The sequence below is a fragment of the Pithys albifrons genome, chromosome 8, assembly GCF_047495875.1.
Source record: "Pithys albifrons albifrons isolate INPA30051 chromosome 8, PitAlb_v1, whole genome shotgun sequence".
NCBI lineage: Eukaryota > Metazoa > Chordata > Aves > Passeriformes > Thamnophilidae > Pithys > Pithys albifrons.
This window is the reverse complement of record NC_092465.1, coordinates 23,946,260-23,965,590: the sequence shown is the minus strand read 5'-3', so window position 1 is coordinate 23,965,590 and position 19,331 is coordinate 23,946,260. Positions and strand designations below refer to the sequence as shown.

The following is a 19,331-nucleotide window of genomic DNA, read 5'->3' as shown; positions in this document are numbered from 1 at the left end:
GGCTGGGGGCATGGAGAAACAGCAGTGGGCTTTCATCATGTGTTATTCTCCTATGGACGCAGCTGTCCGTGACCCAAGGGCTACATTTGAGCTGCAGGAATTTGGCTCAGACTACTGAGAAACTCACTAAGTTGTGGGAATTATGCAAACCAATAAAAGTAAAATTGCAGACAGAAGTGAGATTATATAGGAACAAGGAACAGCTCAAGGACCCAAAAGGGAAAGCACCAGTGTAAAAAGATGTAACATTGTAAAGAAAAGGGGGTTAGTAGAGAGCACTGTGTGAGGGAGGCAGGTGGAACACACTCATTGTCATGTAAACAATGACTTGATTTTCTTGCAACTTCCTAAACCTTGTAGTACTTCTTCCAGAGACTCCTTTTGCAGTTACAGTAGGGTACAGCATCAGCCAAAGGCTTCTAAAGCTGCACTTTAGTATGAATATTATCCCTGGCTGCCAGGTAACTGTTGGTTTGATTGGCTTTTTTTCTGAAGTAGGGTTTTTGTGTGAAAGCATTTTAAGAACTGGTTTTATCATATAAATTCTTATTTAATAATTTATCATGTCTCATTTTAGTTCTTTCCAATACTTCCATGATGTTCTTAAAGATTCAGAGTATCAGGACGTTCAATAAAAAGGCAAAAGGATGAGTACATTGCCTCAGCTATCTGAGGTGAAAGGAAAAGCTGCCAGAGCTTTCTGCTTACTCTAGAGGGGGCTGAAAAATCAAGTCTGGTTACAAACTTTGAATTGAAAGCATGTGAAATGCTGTAATTAATTCAGGCTGCAATTCATACTACACTCCACTACCAGAAAACCCCTGTATGTATTTACCCGATCAAAACACATTAATAGAACTGAAAAGGTTTTAAAGGGAAGGAAAAGCTAAGGAAATTCTAAAATGAAAATTGCCCATTGATTCTTGATTTAGATTAATCCTGTATATGTCTTAAAACTATTTGACAGGATACTGTTTTTCCTATGGGTAATTAAGCTCAGCTGGCACTGTTTATTCAACATGTATTTGTATTTGTCTTGCTCAGTATGTGGTCATAGATCATAGTCTGATCCTAGATCTAATTTTGATAATGAATAGTTTCATTTGATATGTTTATGTGGGACTCCTGCTAGTTTAACACCCTATAATCTACAATAAATGCTGCAGCAGATGTTTGTATCATCTTCATGGCACAGATCAGAGAACAGGAGTACAAGTACAATAACACTGTCACATTTTGAAAACATTTGCTAATTTTGTACATGCAAGTGAAGAAACATTAGGTATTTTCCCACTCCACCAGCACTGGGCACTTTTATACTTGGCACAGAAATGCACTTAGGAACTTTCAGCAGTTCTGCAGCCCCGGCATGCTGTGATTTTGGGCAATCAATAAATGAAAAACATTTAATTTCTAAGTGAATATATTATGCCTGAGTCAGCACCTGAATAAAAAAAAAACTTGCCTTGTGTCACCAGCTCATGCAGATGAAAATCCTTACTCACATTCAGGCTCAAGGCTGAGAGTCAGGCCTGTAATATTCCACACCCCTTAGCACAGACTCACATAAAAGTTGACCCCAAAATTATGCAAGATCTGCTGCTCAAGCTGGATAGCTACAAATCTGTAGGGCCTGATAGGATTCCCCCAAGAAATTGGCTCATGGGTCAAGCAGAGAGGGTAGCAGAGACCTGTCACTAATGGAGTTCCACAGGGCTTCATCTTGGGTCCTGTGCTCTTCAACATCTTCATAAATGACTTGGACGCAGGACTGGAAGGGATACTAAGCAAGTTTGCAGATGACACAAAACTGGGACGAGCTCTTGGCTCCCTCAAAGGCAGAGAGGCCCTGCAGAGAGACCTCAACAAATTAGAGGATTGAGAGATGATCAACCATATGAAGTTCAATAAGGGGAAGTGCCAGATTCTGCACCAGGGATGGGGCAACCCTGGATGTACAGACAGACTGGGGAATGAGATGCTGGAAAGCAGTGCCGGGAAAGGGACATGGAGGTCCTGGTCAATGTCAAGTTGAATATGAGTCAGCAGTGCCCTGGCAGCCAGGAGGGACCACCGTGTCCTGGGGGCACCAGGCACAGCAACACCAGCTGGTTGCTCTGCTCTAGGGCAGCCTCACCTTGACTGTGTGTGCAGTTTTGGGCACCTCAATATAAGAAAGATGTTAAACTGTTAGAGTGTCTAAAGGAGGGCAACAGAGATGGTGAAGGGCCTTGAGGGGAAGCTGCATGAGGAAGAGCTGAGAGCACTTGGTTTGCTCAGTCTAGAGAAGAGAAGACTGAGAGGAGACCTCATTGCAGTTATGTGCTGGTTTAAAGGTAATGCAGCAGGAGAAATGAACGCAAAACAAAAGAGATCATGTTAGAGTTACAATTTAATAAAAATATTACAATTAATGCAATTATACAAAGAGAAATCAATTTTAACCCAGAAAACCCAGAAGTATGATCCAGCCACCTGGGGCACAAACAGAATGGTGTTCTTTAGCCTCTGTGCTGAGGCCACCCCCCTGTGGTTCCCTGAGTCCAAAGTAAAAAGGAGGAGAAAAAACCTGTTGCTGCAGATGACAGTCACAGTCCTGTTGAGGTTCTGATCCTCCTCTGGATCCACCAAGTGGTACCAGAAGTCCCCAAACCCCAAATTATATACCCTCTGGTTCAGGTGGGAATGCGCAGTATCTCCCTCAGGGTGCAACTTCCACAATGGGTGATCTAACTCTGTTGGCCCATTAGCAGACACGCCCCCTCAGGCTGGGTGTGGAGGTGCTAACAACTTCCTGGAGGGGAGTTATCACAGTTCTTATCTGACAGGCTTCTTTAACACCCAGCTTACATCCTGAGGGTTTGGGTGTGCCCTGGGCAGCTGCTGCAAAAGGTCCAATTTTTAACAGTTCATGGGAAATGACATAAGAGGGTGGACAATACACAGCTTTGCTCACACCCACACAGTGATAAACTGGTCCTGGCTGCTGAACCAGGACAAGTTACAACTTCCTTGTCAGGGGAAGAGAAGGGGTAGGTGCTGGTCTCTGCTCTGTGGTGACTACTGACAGAACCTGAAGTTTTGCCAGGGTAGGTTTAGGTTGGATATTAGATAAAGGAACTGAAAATGTGGAATTATTTCACTGTTTTCAACCCAGGAGTCTTAAACCATCTGTAGGTTATTTTGGTGTTTCTGCAATCTATGTGAACTGACCTGATTTTGTTTCTTGGTCACAGTCAACCATATCATAAAATTAGCATGAATAACCCGTCAGTTAAAGGGAGAAAATAAATCTTAAGCGATTGGATAAACTGAGTTGGTGTTTCACTTGAAAGGATTAAACCCACAATCTGACCAAATGATGCTGATATTTTTTTTAATATCTTCCTAGCATACAAGAAGATGCATAACATTGGTTACAAATCATGTTGGATTTATTATATAGTTCAAGTGAAGTGAAAATTTTAAATCAGTTCCCAAATGATCTTTTCATTATGAAATATAAGGGAAGAATTGAATTAGCAGTAGCATATTTTAATTTTTTGCAGACACGTTGTCCTAAAATGTTTTAAGTTCCCCCATATTTAAAGCATGCTTGAATTCTTGTGGAGCCAGATGCTTTTGAATATTCCACCACTGTGTGTGTGTGTGTGTGTGGCTCGGCTTCGCGAACAAAGATTTGGGAAGGGCTGTCCCCACGTGGGTGTGCCCTTCCAGCCTGCGCAGTGGATTTTTAGGTGAGGCTCAGCATGCGCAGAACTGGCCCCACCGTTTAAGTCCTGAGGTTCATCTGCCACGGCCGAGCGAGCTTGGACAGTGACAGTCCTCAGGACTAGAACCTACAGCACCCGGCATTTCCCAGGAGGTCTCCCATCCAAGTACTAATCTGGGGCTGACCCTGCTTAGCTTCTGAGATCTGACGGGATCGGATGTCAGGGAGGCATTTAACTGCCTACCACTATTTGTAGTGTCAAGAGAAAATTTTAATAAGCTTCTAGAGGCATGTATTTTAATAGACCTCTATGTTTACAGAACTTAAAAGTAGAATGAACTTGAAAAAAAATTAAGAAGTCCAGGAAACACTGTCACCTTTTTCTGTACAGCTATCTAAAACATAACATCAGGGCTGTTCTAAATTATTTTCAAGGTCACCTTTAACGGTCCATTTCAAAGGCATGCATACTCACTCGCTATCATTTTGCTTCCTATGTAACAATTCTCAGGTTTACAACTCAAACTATCGGAACCATCTTCTATTCTCTGCTACAGAATAGACTGATAATATGAATTCAGAGTTCATGGCACATACAGACAAAAATTAGATCTCAAGCCAGGGGGTGCTGTGTTACAGCAGAACACTTACCCAGCAGTCAAAGCACTTAAAGCTGTACAATATTGTAAGTGTTACATCAGTGAAAGGCTACAAGCTGAGGAGTTCAACTGGCTTCTCTTAAGTCTTTTGGTTGACATCTCCCCTCTTTCATCTTTAGACAAGCAACATTGTCAACCTAATGAAAAGGGTATGTTACACAGTTGGTTCCTTTGTCCCACTTCACTGCCTTCTCACTAGAGTGATGTTGGTGATAAAAGGAAACACAAAAGCAATTAAGGAACACACATTCTGATGATTGCTTTAGATGCTCTTCCACAGACCTACCTTTTTGACCTTTGTTTATGGATGTGCAGATTATTTAATCTGTGTTTCGTGTGTCCATCTTCAGTGTATGAAACATCTCAGCTTTTGCTTCTTTGTAATTGCCCCAATATTACTGGCAATATTTTTTATGGGTAGATGGATGTGTTAGCTGTGAAGCATTTACTAAAAAGAAATGCAAAATAGTCCTCCTGGGACAGATTTGCTGAGATAGTACATTTGCATTTACAATCTATGAGAAGCAGGCACATCTTTCAGCCAAAAGGTCATTTGTTACATAAACATTACAGCATAAAATAAAACTACTTTCATCATCTAGCATTAATAGCTTGTGAAGACAAATCTAGAAACAAACAAGTTAGTGTGACCTACATTAGGTTTAATGCTTCCTTTCTTTTGGAGGATGCTGCCCAAATGACTAAATCCTTTTTTCCTGCATGTGTCAGTGGGTGTGTCTGCGTGAGAAGAAAGCCCATCCCCCTGTACGAGGTTGTAGAACTGTAGACGCTGCTGTGCCACTGTATCTGAAGAAAGGTTACAAAAAACCGAAAGGATTTGTCTACTATGATATAACTCATATTTTGCATGCTAATCTGATGGGCACTGGTACCCTTACCTCTGTATAATACTTTCTTCAGTCACAGACATATCTTGTTCCTTGCAGCTTCTTCTTATGTTTTAATCTGAGTAGCAGGCTGGAACTGCATTTATTTTTGTCACTAACATTAGCTATTCTGTGGCCCTGGGCAATTAACCAGTCAATGAAACCTACTGCACAGGGCTGTGGTAATGTATCACTTCCCAGGAAAGGATATTGCAGGAGCAGACTATTATAAAGTACTATCAGATCTTTGGATACAGGTTATTTTTAAACGGACAAAATGAAGTTAGTGTTCTAGGACATGCAAGAACTCAGTATCCTCTTTCATAATCACCTCTATGCTACAAGAATACTTCCTCATCTAGTTTCCTATTTTTTTTCACGCATGTAGGCATAAAGTAATAGCCTTGAGCAGTGTCCAGATACTAAGACAGATACTAAGCATTTTAACAGACAGGTGATATAAAATATTCTTGTCACCAAACATAAAAAAATAGCTTGACTAATATATATAATATATATAGCCTTTTGGGATGTTTAATTATACTTTTTTTCTCCACTGACTTGTCAAAAACCGTAAACCTAGGTAATAATGAAATCTGAGTTAGTAATTAGTTTCTTTTCTTTCCTGAAGGAAATACAGCCAGAAGGTCATCAATGAGAAAAGCAACTACACACTTGATTTTAATTTGAAATCTTTCCTTTTAATTACAAATGTAACCTAATATAGTCAGATCACAGGTAAACAAACATCTTCAAAGCAGATTCATGACTGCAACATACATTTATGTACACTTTATTAATTTGCCCTGAATTTTTTTAGTATATCATTATTAATATGCACTTGGCATTTAAATACAGGATATACAATCTAGCCTGTCTTTTACCTACTCTGCCTAAGTTACGTCTTAGATATAACTTAGCTTTCAGAAATAAAAGGCACAGTCTGAATATAAGACATTTTATTTGCTGCCCTTGAGTAAACTTACTCACCACTCAGTCAAAATAGAGTACCTCCTCAGCTAGTCCCTGGTACCCTGGTTTTGAATAGTATTTCAGTTCAGTTTTTCTTAGACTGATTTAGTAATAATTACCCAAAAATAATATTGCATATTGAAGTGCAAGGACAGTCAATATTGCATACTTGTGCATTTTTTAAACTTTTAGGCCAACTTAAATATTTAATAACATCATAAGGACTTTTGAGAACCATGTAGCTTGACATGTTCACTGTACAAAAATGCTGTGTATCATTACATCAGAACAGATTTTTGTACCAGCAGTGAAACGGAGCAGCTTTCTGTGGGTAACTGTTTTAGCTGAGTCAGGATGAAATCTTGTCAGTAGCTTTCCACACTGTCTCACTTCACCACACCACAGTGCCTACATGTTTATGGTCATGAAAAAGGCTCATCTGTCTCTTGGTTAGATTAAATTTAAATATATACTTTACTGTCATAAAGTAATAGTTTTGAGGCTAAATTTGTTGTCAGGTTGCTCGGGCTGCATCACAGGCCTCTTGCACTCTATTTCCAAAGGTTTGTTCTGTTGATCTTTTTTTAATTACGTAATGACATAGAGCTTTTCACACTTCATTCATGCACAGAAATTTTGCTGAGTCACAGTCATCTAAAACTGTTAGATTTGTTTTGCAAAGCATTCAGAGGCAAAGCACACATCTCAACCACAAAAGCATGAAAGCAGAGCTGAGTTTTGCTTGTAGAATTGTTTAACAGGAAACAAACTCCCAGTGTGCCACCCACCTCAGAGCATCGGCTCAGACGAAATCAGATGGGTACTCTGCCATTCGCAAGCAAGCACTGCCATTCATGAAAAAGCTTTTCCCTTCCTTTGCAATTGCTTCCACTCTGGCAGCATTCCAGTGTTTGAACACTTGCTCTTTTTACAATGCCAAGAAACAACAAAAAACTTAATTTCTCCTCCCAAGGAAATTCTTAGGTTTTATTATGCTTTCATTTTAAATAAATTTAAGGGTTGAAGAACTGACAAGAACACAAAATGGAAAAATGCCACATACCATTATTTTTCCAAGATACCAGAAGATGTGGGTGTCAATTTTTTTTTTAATTTCCACACCTCTTTTTCAATTTTATTAGAGAACATCAGGAATCATTTTTCCTACACCCTCTCACAAAACTTGAGAAGCATACTGCAAGCTCCTTTTCACCATAGAGAGCAAGATGAAGTGAAAAAAAATAAAAATAAAAAGGCTCTTACCAGCTGTAACATGAAGATAAAACCAGGAACTGCCAAAAAGAAAACCACCCTCTCTTAGCCTGCAGTTGGGAGCTCCCGACAGATTTAAAGGAAGTGCACAAAGAATCACATGGGAAAAGTTTTATAAAAATAATCCTGCAGTGGGAAAAGGTTAGAACGGAACAGGATGATGCTATTGACAAGCCGTTGTTTCAGTGCCATTGCTGCCACTATCAACCACCTCTTCAAAATCAATCTGTAAAATATATATTAAAAATTTTACAATTAATAAGCAATTCACATAACTAGTTACAAACAGTTCATTCAAGAACCATATTCTCAGGTGTTTCTTACATTAATAAATTAGACAACAGACAACAGCAGTTCAAACAGTGTACATTGAGATTTATTAGAACAAGCACTAATAGCAGCAGTGTACAGAGTGATGGAGACAATGTACTGGATGCACTGAACAATAATAATTATACAATTGCACTTCTTCAGAGATCTATTAGAAAATGCTTTTCAGTAAACAGTTTCCCAAATCTAGCATTGTTTGGATTTGCCTCTGAGGAAAAAAAAAATACAAAAAATATGCTTTATCTTTTTTCTTTTTTTTGGTAAGGCATTAGCAACATTCATTGGCAGGCTACACAAGTCATTTGTACATGCATTATCCAATTACATTGCAACAGGTAAAAGAGCATCATGTTTCCTCAAAAAATAAAATTGTTTGTGTGTTTTGTACACAATATCCTGGTAAATCCGACTTAGCCTGAAGGAAACAGATGACATCTTTTGTTACATTTTAGAGCACAACAAAAACTATAGCATAGCCAAGTTCAGTTTTTATTTCCTACCAGAAACTGTAGGACCTCCTTCAGCTGGAACTGGTATTATGGGTATTGTGTATACCACGTACATCACTGGAATAAAGTCTTAGTTACTATTTTTTGTTTCCTATTCCCCCCACTACCACCTCCCTGAATCATGTGGCCAAAGGATGCTTGACTGTAATCAACATTAAATACTGAATGAGCTTGGTTTTTATTGCATGAGAGGTAGTCAGTGTGAGACCTCATCTGCTTTCTGGATTACTCCAACAGTACGTTCAAAACCAATTTACGATTGCAAAGACACAGAGTAAGTGTTGCAGCTGCATTAAATGGAAACCAAAAATTGGGTTTTTTTAACTGTTCCTTTCTGGCTAGGCTCAATCTCAGAAGTAGCCAGAGAACCTGATACACCAAAAAAAGCAATTCTGTTCATGTGCTAAAGCCTAGAGGGAGAGAGGCACTTTCTCTTATTCATGCTTTTCTGGACTGAGATTAGGAGTGTGCTCTTAGTCAGACACCCCCTTCCCCACAAATCAGAAAGATTAGACTCCTTTTTCTGACTGGCATACAGTACTAGCAACCCTCAACTCTGGGATGGCACCATGGTGGGGAAAGAATGAGATTGCAAATATTCCTACAATTAAACTCCCCAGAATGTGACATAATATGATGAATTGTCATTGTTTTAATGTACTTTCTTCTAAATGTCATACCTAATTGAGCTTTGCAGAGACACGAAGCTAACTTGTTTTTAAATACAACAAGCTCCAGAATAAGGTTCCAAAATGCAAGCAAGTCAAAGGAAAGTCAAATATATTGCTCTGAGTGGCAAGCAGTCAAACCAACTGTATTTCACACATTTTATCCTCCACAACATGGTGCACATGTTCAAAATCAAGCTTAAGTGCAAGTAGTTCAATAGCTAGCCTTGACTGCACATTATTAGGCTTACAGTTGAAACAGATTTTGGCAGCTACATTATCCATTCACCCGGAAGCTCACTGAGTTCAAAGGAGAATGGAGTACCAACAGCAGCTCAGCCTTGTCTGTGCAGGAGCTGATTTGTTTAAGCATGTAGGAATTAAAAGTCAACTAATATAAAGCCTGGTGTAACCAGGTAACCAGGTATATAGTTTTCTTAGGAATGCCACTGTTGAGAATTTTTATTTGAACTTAAGCATTTGCATCTTTTAAACTCATTTAAATTTCAGTGTTCATGCTAAGTATGTATTGATGCCTGTGCAACATCAGAGTCCAAGCAGATGAAGCGGGAAAAAAATCTGATGTAAGCTGCTGACTAACTCTTGCTACATGAAATAAAAATCTATGGACCTGGAATACACAAATTATATCCCTTCTGTATTATTCCTCAGCCACTGATGCCTAGGAACCATAAGCAGTAAAATTGTTTTTACAGGCACAATTACAGTCCATATTTGGAATCAGAATTAGTAAGATGTAAAGAAGAATCATCATGAAAACATCCCGAACTTGTGGATAGTCAAGCACAGATGAATGGATTTGCAGGAAATCAATCAAGATCAATCAACAATATTTTTTAAATGTTAAGTTACTGAATTTACTGTGAAGGACTAAACCTACACTTTTAAAAATTGCAATGCTATAAGCAGTTTATATAATTTTCATTACAAATATTTGCAACTCAGTATTCTATTGAGTTATTTAGAAATTTTGGTACTTATTATTTTTTTCCTGTATCCTATTCTTCTTCATCTCATTATGGAAGTCCACAGTGAACTTTTGAGCATAAAATTAAGAGTGCTGCAGGTGAGGTTTAGTATTACAGTGCTCAAAAATAATGCCTTCTGCAACATTTGGGTAGCTAGGTACATAAATCATTCTCAGTGTATTTCTTTCCCCTAAGTAAACCTTTTCTATTGCTTTCAAATAACAGAAAATTTTTTATCTGGTGCATCTAGAAACTCAACCCTTTCTCATTACAGTCCCTTATTTCCCTTTAAAACAGACACTGTCTACCCAGTACTCAAAAGTAGCACTGGCTCTGTATGCTACACTTCTAGAAAGCAACTATTGGCTTAAAAAACACAGAGTAAGTTTCTGTATGCCTTTCCAGCTCACATAATAGCATAATCACAGTGGAGAGACTCCAAGGATCTCCCTTTACAGGTATGCTATGCAAAGAGGTATACAAAGAATTAACAGATTTGGGGTTTTTTCCCAGAATGAGCACACGGATATGCACAATCAGCAAAGAATGCTCTTTCAGCTACTTAGATTCTGACATTTTCAACTGCTAAAGAATTAGCACAGGGCTGCTTCCCATCTGAAAGGCTATTAAAAGCAATGAAGCTCAGTAAGGCAACATCAAAATGACAATTAATATAAACCTTACGCTTCTAATGGCATTCCCACAATGCGAGCAAGGTAAAACATACTAACATTTACTACATTTCATACATGTGCACATGGGATCCAATCACACCAAAAAAGTGTGACATTATTCCCAATTTATATTAGCTTTGTACAAAAGTGGCAAAAAATACAAAATTATTTGCTGTTGAAATATTGAGAAAACATAAATCACTCAACAGTTAATTATACAAAGAAAAGACACAGAGAAGAATCTTGCTACTGGTTACAACAAAGCAAATATAGCTAATATTTTAATATCATAACTATCTCTCTGGATCTCACAGTAGTTTGATTTTATGATGGCCTTTTATGTGCTAAATAAAAGTATCTGCTTCAGACAATCTAGCAGTAACTGATAACGAACAAGTGGTTTGCTATGCATTTGGGGCAAGAAAATTATCTCAGACGTTAGATGCTAGCATTTGATTTCTTTTTTATTTTATAGTGCGTAACTTAGACACAAATCAATATACAAAAAAGAATCCCACAGAAAAGCTCATGATATTTCTTTTTGGTTCAAGAGTGAAATTTTACTGGTCCACCCCAAGAGCTGGAGATTTAGGAAGACATGAGGAGCAGGTGCAAGACAGAAGCAACACTCTTCATGTTTTCAGAGTTCCTAACATGGTTTAATTTTTAAAACTCAAACTTCACATGCAGTTAATTCTTAGTGAGGAAACTTCTGAAAATAAGTAGTTTAGAAATAATTATATAGGAACAAATCAGTGTCTATGCTAATTAGAGTGAAAGCTTGACTAAGGTAGAAGATGTCATTTTGCATTTATGCCTACATACCAAAATACACTCATTAGCACTTACTTTTCTGCTCAGTCAGGTCTTCTGTGAGACTTAGCTGAAAATAAAATTTACTGTGATCTGAATTTGTTATACTACATTTCAACCACTAAAGGATACCAGTAACACTTATTTTAAAAACTAAATAGAACTGTTTTCTAACCTCAAATTGGAATGACAGTTTCCAAGCTTGACTTCAAGATATGTGATAAAATAATTTTAATGTATTTATTGATATCTGGTCTCAACTTATTTTATAAAATATTAATCAAATACAAGGATAATAGTACATGTATTTCTTCCACATCATTAAAAATGCTATCCCGGATTTTCCTTTGCCTGGAAAACACTGAGGATTAACGTCGTATTAACTATGTTAATGTTACTGTAATACTCCTTGTTTGGGTGAATTTAAGAGAGAACATTCAGCATAGGACTACTAGACAAAAAAATCTGAGTTTGCAATCCTGACTCCAACACTGATTGTTCTTGGTGGACCTTACAAATCAACCACCAGGACAAAGGCTCAATCCTAAAATGTGATGCAACTTCAGAAAATGAGGTTGCATGTGTGACTACACTGACTGGTACAAGGAGTATGTCAGTGAAGAACAACAGTTCTGGTTGAATATTTACCACTGTGTGTGGTGCTCTTGTATAGCACATCATTTTGATACTCATATGTTACCCACTTCTGAGTTTTTGAAGGAATTTCCTCACCTCATCCCATTCTGCATGGCTAATGTTCTGGGCAGCAACATTATACATTAACATAAGATACCTCTCTTTCATTAATGCAGACCATGAAAAGTAGTAGTCAATATGGAAAGATGTTCTAGTGTTTCACAGGAGACATCTGAATCATTGTTCCAGGAGTACCAATAAGTAGCTTTACTGTACTTCTATGAATTAATCACAGGTCAGAAAGAACATATTGCAAACTGCCAATTATATATTCAGACTTTACGATTTCCTTATTTATGAAATACATCCCTTTGTCCACATTACCAAGACACTTTCAGCCAAATGCTGGCTACAGCCATTTTTTATTTATGAAAGGAATAAAAACTTCCCTTCACCTTCAGCATTAATTCTGGCCAAATGTCACCAATCTTCCCTTTTTTCATGCTGTCATGGATCAGTGGAAAGAAAAATGGTAATAAGATAACTTCCCTGAAATGGATTCAACAGCTCTGCTGACACTTTAATTCTTGGAAGAAAACTTTCTATTTTGCTACATCTCTCAATGACAACTTCAGTGACTAGTTTCGCTGTTCTCCATCGTTGTCTCTCTCTCCCCTGTCTTTTCTGAGGTTTGTCAAAGATTGCAAGGAGGGTAAAAAAAAATAAAGATATGATGGGTTTATGATGCCACAAGATTTGACAAAGGAGAAGGTTGGTTTACAAAACATTTATGAGTACATAAATATCACTTTTTAAACTTGCAAGAAACCATATAAAAAACCTCTTATAAAGAGACTTTTTAATTTAATGAAAGAAATATATAATTTACACTCAAGCCAGTGAATGAAGATGCTTTACATACCCTAGTTTAAAGTGCAATTATGCATTTGCTTTTGTAAGTAGACTCCTTACAATATATAATACAAAAATAAAATAAATTGCTGCAAATAAGCCAGTTCTCTGACCTTACGCAGACTTGCAGCATTTTCCTTGGTTCCAGTCACTGTTCTAATTAAACCTTTATTAATATACTTAGTCTAGATTTTTCTGTTAGAAAAAAAAGAAGAAAAAAGAAAAAAAAGAGAAAAGTAAAAAAGAAAAAGAAAAAAAGAAAAAACTACCTGAGTTTTATCAGAACTATCACAAAAGTAACCATGGATGGTAAAGTAGAAAATTACACTACTTTTTATACCAAATATATCTCAACTTCTATCAATATATTCATTAAAGAGCAGATTCAAGTCTTATACACATTTGATGATTATCACTTAATGATAGACAGAAAACAAAAACAAGATACTGAGATACTATTTTTCAGCCCTAGGAGCTGAAAAAGTAACCAGTTATAACATAGCAATCTTTGTTAGTTTTTTCTCAGGTCTGTGTATAACACAAGGTTACCAGTGAGGCCATTCCAGTGTTTCTAACACACTTTTGTCGATATTAATCTTATTCCACCATGTCGACCAAACTCTCTAACTTAACCACTACTGTCATTTTAGCATATGAACACAAATACACTTTCAGGTGAATTTCATTTGAAAAGGTCTCCTTTACTTTCATTATGCAGCTCTAGCATTAATGCCATCTAAAAATGCTAATTCCTCAGATTACAACTGCAGCCCCTGGCACGTTAGAGAGCTACTGTTTATTGTTGCATCAGATAATGTTTAAAATCCTGTTAAAAAAAAGAGACTACACGCACTTTCCCTATGAGCTTTGCTAGTGAAAGGAAGTTTTGCCAAACAGAGAATTGGTATATTCAGCCCTCTTGGTTATTGTGCAATTGCAAACGACCCTCCCCTCCCTTCCAAGGTATATGTAAAAATTCAGATTTTTTGAGAGAAACAGCACAACAGCGCTGGGCTGCACTGGAGAAAGGTGAGAAAATCGTGTGACCTCTGTGGGGAACAGAGGACAAGGACATGGCCCAGATGCAAACTCCTCACCAGGTGTCCATGAGGGCAGCACTAGCACTGGCTCCTAGTGTGCCTTAAGGTTTGTGTGATTTGTTTCCATAAAGCACTGACAGGATTCAGTAGTGAATTAAGGATAATATTGTCCAAAACTGTGCCACGTATATGTACTGCAATGCTATTAAAATAAAACCCTCAATGCCATATAACCTCATTCAGAGTCATAAGTTCAAAATGAGAAAAAAGTAAAGGGTAACATTATTCGTAAGATGAAAAGACTGTTATAGTGAGAATTGCATTTTGAAAGCCAAATACAGAAAAATTTAGTTCATGCAACTTACATCTGTCCAAAATTAGAATAGGTGTCTAGATGACTTTTTAATCACAGTGATACTGTATGAAAATCAACTCATATACAAATTGTCTCTCCCAAGTGAGATAATTTCTAATACACCAAAAAATCTACCACCTTGTTAATACTGTTCTAAAATAAGAATGAACCTATTTAAATCTTTGTAAGACATTACATTTGATGAAAACAGATATTATTACCCTATCATATCCACAGTTCCAGAAAAGGGAAGAAATTAAGGTACACTTTTAAAATATTAATTGAAAGTACAGCTCACTATTATGAAATGGTAACATAAAGGTTGTGTATTTTATACAGAAATAGGTGTTTTGAGAAAACACAGAAAAAAAGCAAAGGATATGTCTTTGAAGTTAAAGTTAGAACTCCTTGAATTGCTTAAGAGGTTTTAAATGCCAAAATATTGCACAAATTTTCATCACCTACCAAACCTATAGCCATTAAATCTGCTGAGTTGGATAGTACTTTTCATGCCTTCCAAAAGGAAATACTGCCTGGATGAATAGAGTGATGTTGGCTGAAAACTGCCCAAATCTGTAAGCTTGAAGAGCACTGATCAATGGTTTATGCCCCTCTGGCAGCGAGCAAGGAGGACAGCCCTGCAGGGGCCAATTATGGGGCTCATGTCAATCAACATCTCACCAGTGACCCAGACAAGGACATCAGACTGCACACTAACTAGTTCACAGATGACATTAAATTAGGAGGATGAGATGACATGCCAAACGCCAAAGCTTTACCCAGAAGGATGCTCCTCAGCTTGAGGACTGGGCCAGAACACTCTTCACAACATTCAACAGAAGTGGAAAGGTCTGCTCTTGGAGCAGAAAAATCATGCTGGGATTTGATGCCTGAGCAGAAGTTCTGCCAAAAAACAGCAGGTACTCACAATAGGTGCCAGGCTGCAACACAGCCAGTGGTGCATTCTCTTTGCAACTTGGAATACTCCATTCTGCACTACATGGGGAGGGGATGTGGAAAGCCCACTATTCCCTGTGACTCAGTGCTGGGAAATTTCACAGGATAACTACTAACTATAATTTGGATAGAAGCCCCCAGACTCATTGTCTTTAGAAACAGCACAAAATATGCCATGATATCCACCAACATCAGAGGAAAAAAAATAATAACTGACTTTACACAGAATCTAGAGAATTCTGCCCTATAAGAAACTGCTTTATGGTACATTTGGTAAAACTTTTCAACTTCCGATAGAGACTGCAAATATTTTTGTGTTTTCTCTACTTTCTAACAAAACTAATTTAACATTCACGAGACTTAGAAAGTGCCTTCAATAGTATGATTTAGCATATCACAGAACTTTTCAAATACTTAAAAGGTTAATGTTATTTTTCTTTTAATGAATGTCAAATAAACAATTGTAAAGAATAATTCAGTGATAGCATCTTCACTGTTCACCAAGTTTCAGTTTGCATTGCAAATAATGGCATTCACAAAGCACTACCAGAACACTGTAAAACTAACGACCTTCTTTCTGTATTTGGATTAAAAATTTGAGGACATGCAGTTCTGTCCCTCAAATGTACCTGCAGTCATACACACATAATGCTTCCTAATATCACGGTGAACTGCACACAAAGACTGCAGCAAGAGGTGGACAAGTGTTTAATAGAGTTGGTTTTAAAGAAAGCATCACAGAATAATTAATTGCTATTTTGCACACAATGTGCCAATTTGATTCATAGTGTAATGTTATTAAAGCAAGTAGCATGAAGTTACTTAAAAAAACAAACTTTGATATAGTTTCATTTTTTTATAATAACAATTGCAGAACTGAAAAATGAGTAATTCAGGCTAGGTTCAAAGAGGAAAGAAAAAGATAACATTCTTTGAATAACTTAAAATTTTCTTTGGAACAAATTCAATTCATCTATACATAGTTTTTTATATCAAATATAAATAATTCATGAGCATTCAGAATTCTTAAAAAGTCTACTTAGTATTTTCTGTAGGTTTCCATAGTTATTTCTGTTAATAGAACTGCATGAAGAAATTGGAACTGATTAGAAGCTAGTTACTTTGCCATACAGTCAACAGGGAGAACTAAATTAATATTAAACAACCAATCTCACTTCTATGGGGACCTGACTGCAAAAGGAAGAAGCAGGCTGAGAGCTGGGTATGTGTGGTGACCCACTGAGAACTGTTCAAGCAGCTTTGCTGGAAGGATCACATACCCATCTAGTAATTTTATGTTAGGTCTCAGTACTGGAATCAATCTTAAATAGAAAAATTTGTGCACACCGTGTATGCTGTGTATGAACAGAAAGAAATACAGTGTATATGCATGAAATCTAACCTACCATTGGTGGCAGGATATATAATATGTGTATAAATGGGAGACTAGATCATACTATATGGAATGTAGTTTTTATCTAATAAATTACTTGGTTTTACCCTTTTATTAAAATCTGCCCCCCCTACTGTTTTAATGTTTCAGAGATTTTTCAAATAGAAAGTGCCAAGCCTTCTCCCACTGATATAAACTGAGGCTTAGCAACATGTAAGAGACTTGGTTCTTAATCAAAAAATACAGAACTACTTTATGAAAAAATGTAAAGGACAATTTTGCACAAAAGCTGTTTTGGCAACACAAGTAGTAGTTGCTAGCTACAACACATGGAAGCCTCTGCCATACACTCAAATATAAATTTAGGTAAGAAAAGTGGATGGGGAAAAATCAGAGCCAGGAAAGTAAACAGTGTGTGTGGCAGAAAACAGTTGCATTTACAGTACTATCCAGCTTCTGGAGAGAAGCCAGAGACCTTCCCATGAAATCTTTCTGTGCTTTTACCACTGTTGTAAAGCTTCAGGGATTTCTAATTGTATAAAGAGTTACGGGAAAAAGATTTGCTGTGACACCTATGTCCAGCCAGTGCTAAAAGTGATGATTGTATCTCAGCATGACGCATTAAGAATATGAACTTGCTGACTAGCAATTCATATGCATTTACCAAAATTGTCTCAAATTCAAACAGTTAGGAGTTTCTTTTCAGTCTGATTATACATTAAGCATCCCAAAGCTAAAGCATGTACAGTAGATCTCATTCTTCTGAAATACAGTAAGATGCTTGGTTGGCTTTTGATTTTAAATGATTCAGCTCTTCAATATTTATATGATGATAAAATTCTAGTGTTTTAAAAATCTGCCCTTTGCACAAGCCTAAGCATAGATATTTTAAAATGACTTACTGTACATCTTCATATTTTGTTAAGGCATGAACAATGGCATATGAATGGGAACAGCTTCCAGAAAAGCATATCTTTTTGACAAAGGCCAGTCCAAGCACATCACATCAAAGGACTAGCCTGAAGCCAGAAATGACAGTGTTGTGACCCAAGAGTTTTTAACAAAAATAGTTGAAATAAAATGGATGTTCTTCTCTTTTTCTTCCCTTTTTTTCCCCTTAATTTAAATTATATTACTCTTAATGTCTGTTTAAAGCACCGGTTGCAGTTTTGCGCTTACCACCTCTTCTGAGTGACTTTGGATAACTCATTTGCTTCTTTTTTTCTGAATTATCAGCATACGAAACTTTAGAAGGTTTCCATTTCCTTTTTTTTCTTTTTTTTTTTTTTTTTAATGGCTGCTGCAAAATTAAAAAGATCCAGAAGTGGTCAGGGGCCTGGTCTAATGCACTTTCAAAAGTTCATTATAAAGATGAATATAAATGTGTATGATACGGTTTTTCCGTAGACCCACAAACCACGCTTAGCTATAAGAAACATATTGTGCATAGTTATTTTTTTTTCTTCAGAGTGATATGTTTACTAGATCTACATTCTCAGTTTACCAGAGTACAGGAATGTCTACTTTACTGAAGCCAGGATCCTTTCGCAGTTCCCAGTAGGTTTCATTGGTAACCCAGGCTTCTCTTTGATTAGCGTCGATAACTTTTCTGCAGAAAGAGGGGGAAGGGGGGGGGGAGGGGGGAGAAAGAGGGGGAAAAGTTTTGACCATAGATCTCTACTCTTATGCGATATAAAATCAAATTCTATACCTCTCTGATCTAACCCAATATTAAATCCACTTTCATATTTCTGAAGGACACAAGAACAGTCAGGGATTTAAAAACAAAAAATCAACCTCTACCTATATCAGAAGTGGAAGAGAAAGAAAAGAGCCAAGACTGCAAACTTGTTGTCTGATCTGTGTGAACAGGTCTTAGAGCCATGTAAAACCTCTTTGACTGTTACAGATTCGAGTCATGTGCCTGGGATCATCCAATAGATGTAGCTTGCAGAATGTAAGCCTTTCCTCATTTATTTTTTGGTTTCCTCTGTATTTTGCTCAAATTACACTACCATGCCATCAAGCATGTTCAGTCTTTTGATTTCACATACTAAATATCAGACTATTTGGTATGAATATCCCTTGTTTCAGAAAAATGCTTAATTGAAAACTAAAGAACAAAAAAACTCCCTTCACTCAAAAATAAATAGATTTTAAGTGTATACATATACATTTATATTTACATTCTATAGAGATGTATTTGTTTAATGAACACATTATTTCTTGGTTTATGCAATGACTTTAAAAAAAACCCTTAAAATCTTAGATTTTAGTATTATACTCCTATTTCACTTCAAAGTTCAGAATCATTGGACAAGGAGTGCAGTAGGCTTGTATAGCTGTTGCCCATTGTAAGAAAGTGATCTTTCAATTATGAAGCTTTAAAATATGCAAAAACTGCTTCAGGCAGAAATGAGGTAACTAATTATGTTTCTTAAAACTGCAGCTTTCCAAGCCTTCATGATTAACAGGCTAAGTTGGTGGTAATTCATGTAGTAAATCTGTTCAGTTACACTATAGAAGAGAGACATTACTCAAATGAATAGACTC

General features: G+C 37.0%; 1 protein-coding gene across 6 annotated transcripts in view; it reads right to left on the bottom strand.

Annotated features, from left to right (window-relative positions):
- Positions 1-7,856: 7,856 nt before the first annotated feature.
- Positions 7,857-19,331, bottom strand: part of OSBPL6 (oxysterol binding protein like 6) — a 99,262-nt gene continuing 87,787 nt past the window's right edge. For all 6 annotated transcript variants that reach the window (XM_071562260.1, XM_071562259.1, XM_071562263.1 and 3 more), the window contains one exon: positions 7,857-18,387. In XM_071562260.1, the coding sequence (XP_071418361.1) occupies positions 18,279-18,387 (109 nt within the window). In that variant the 3' untranslated portion in view covers positions 7,857-18,278. The remainder of the gene's footprint in view (positions 18,388-19,331) is intronic.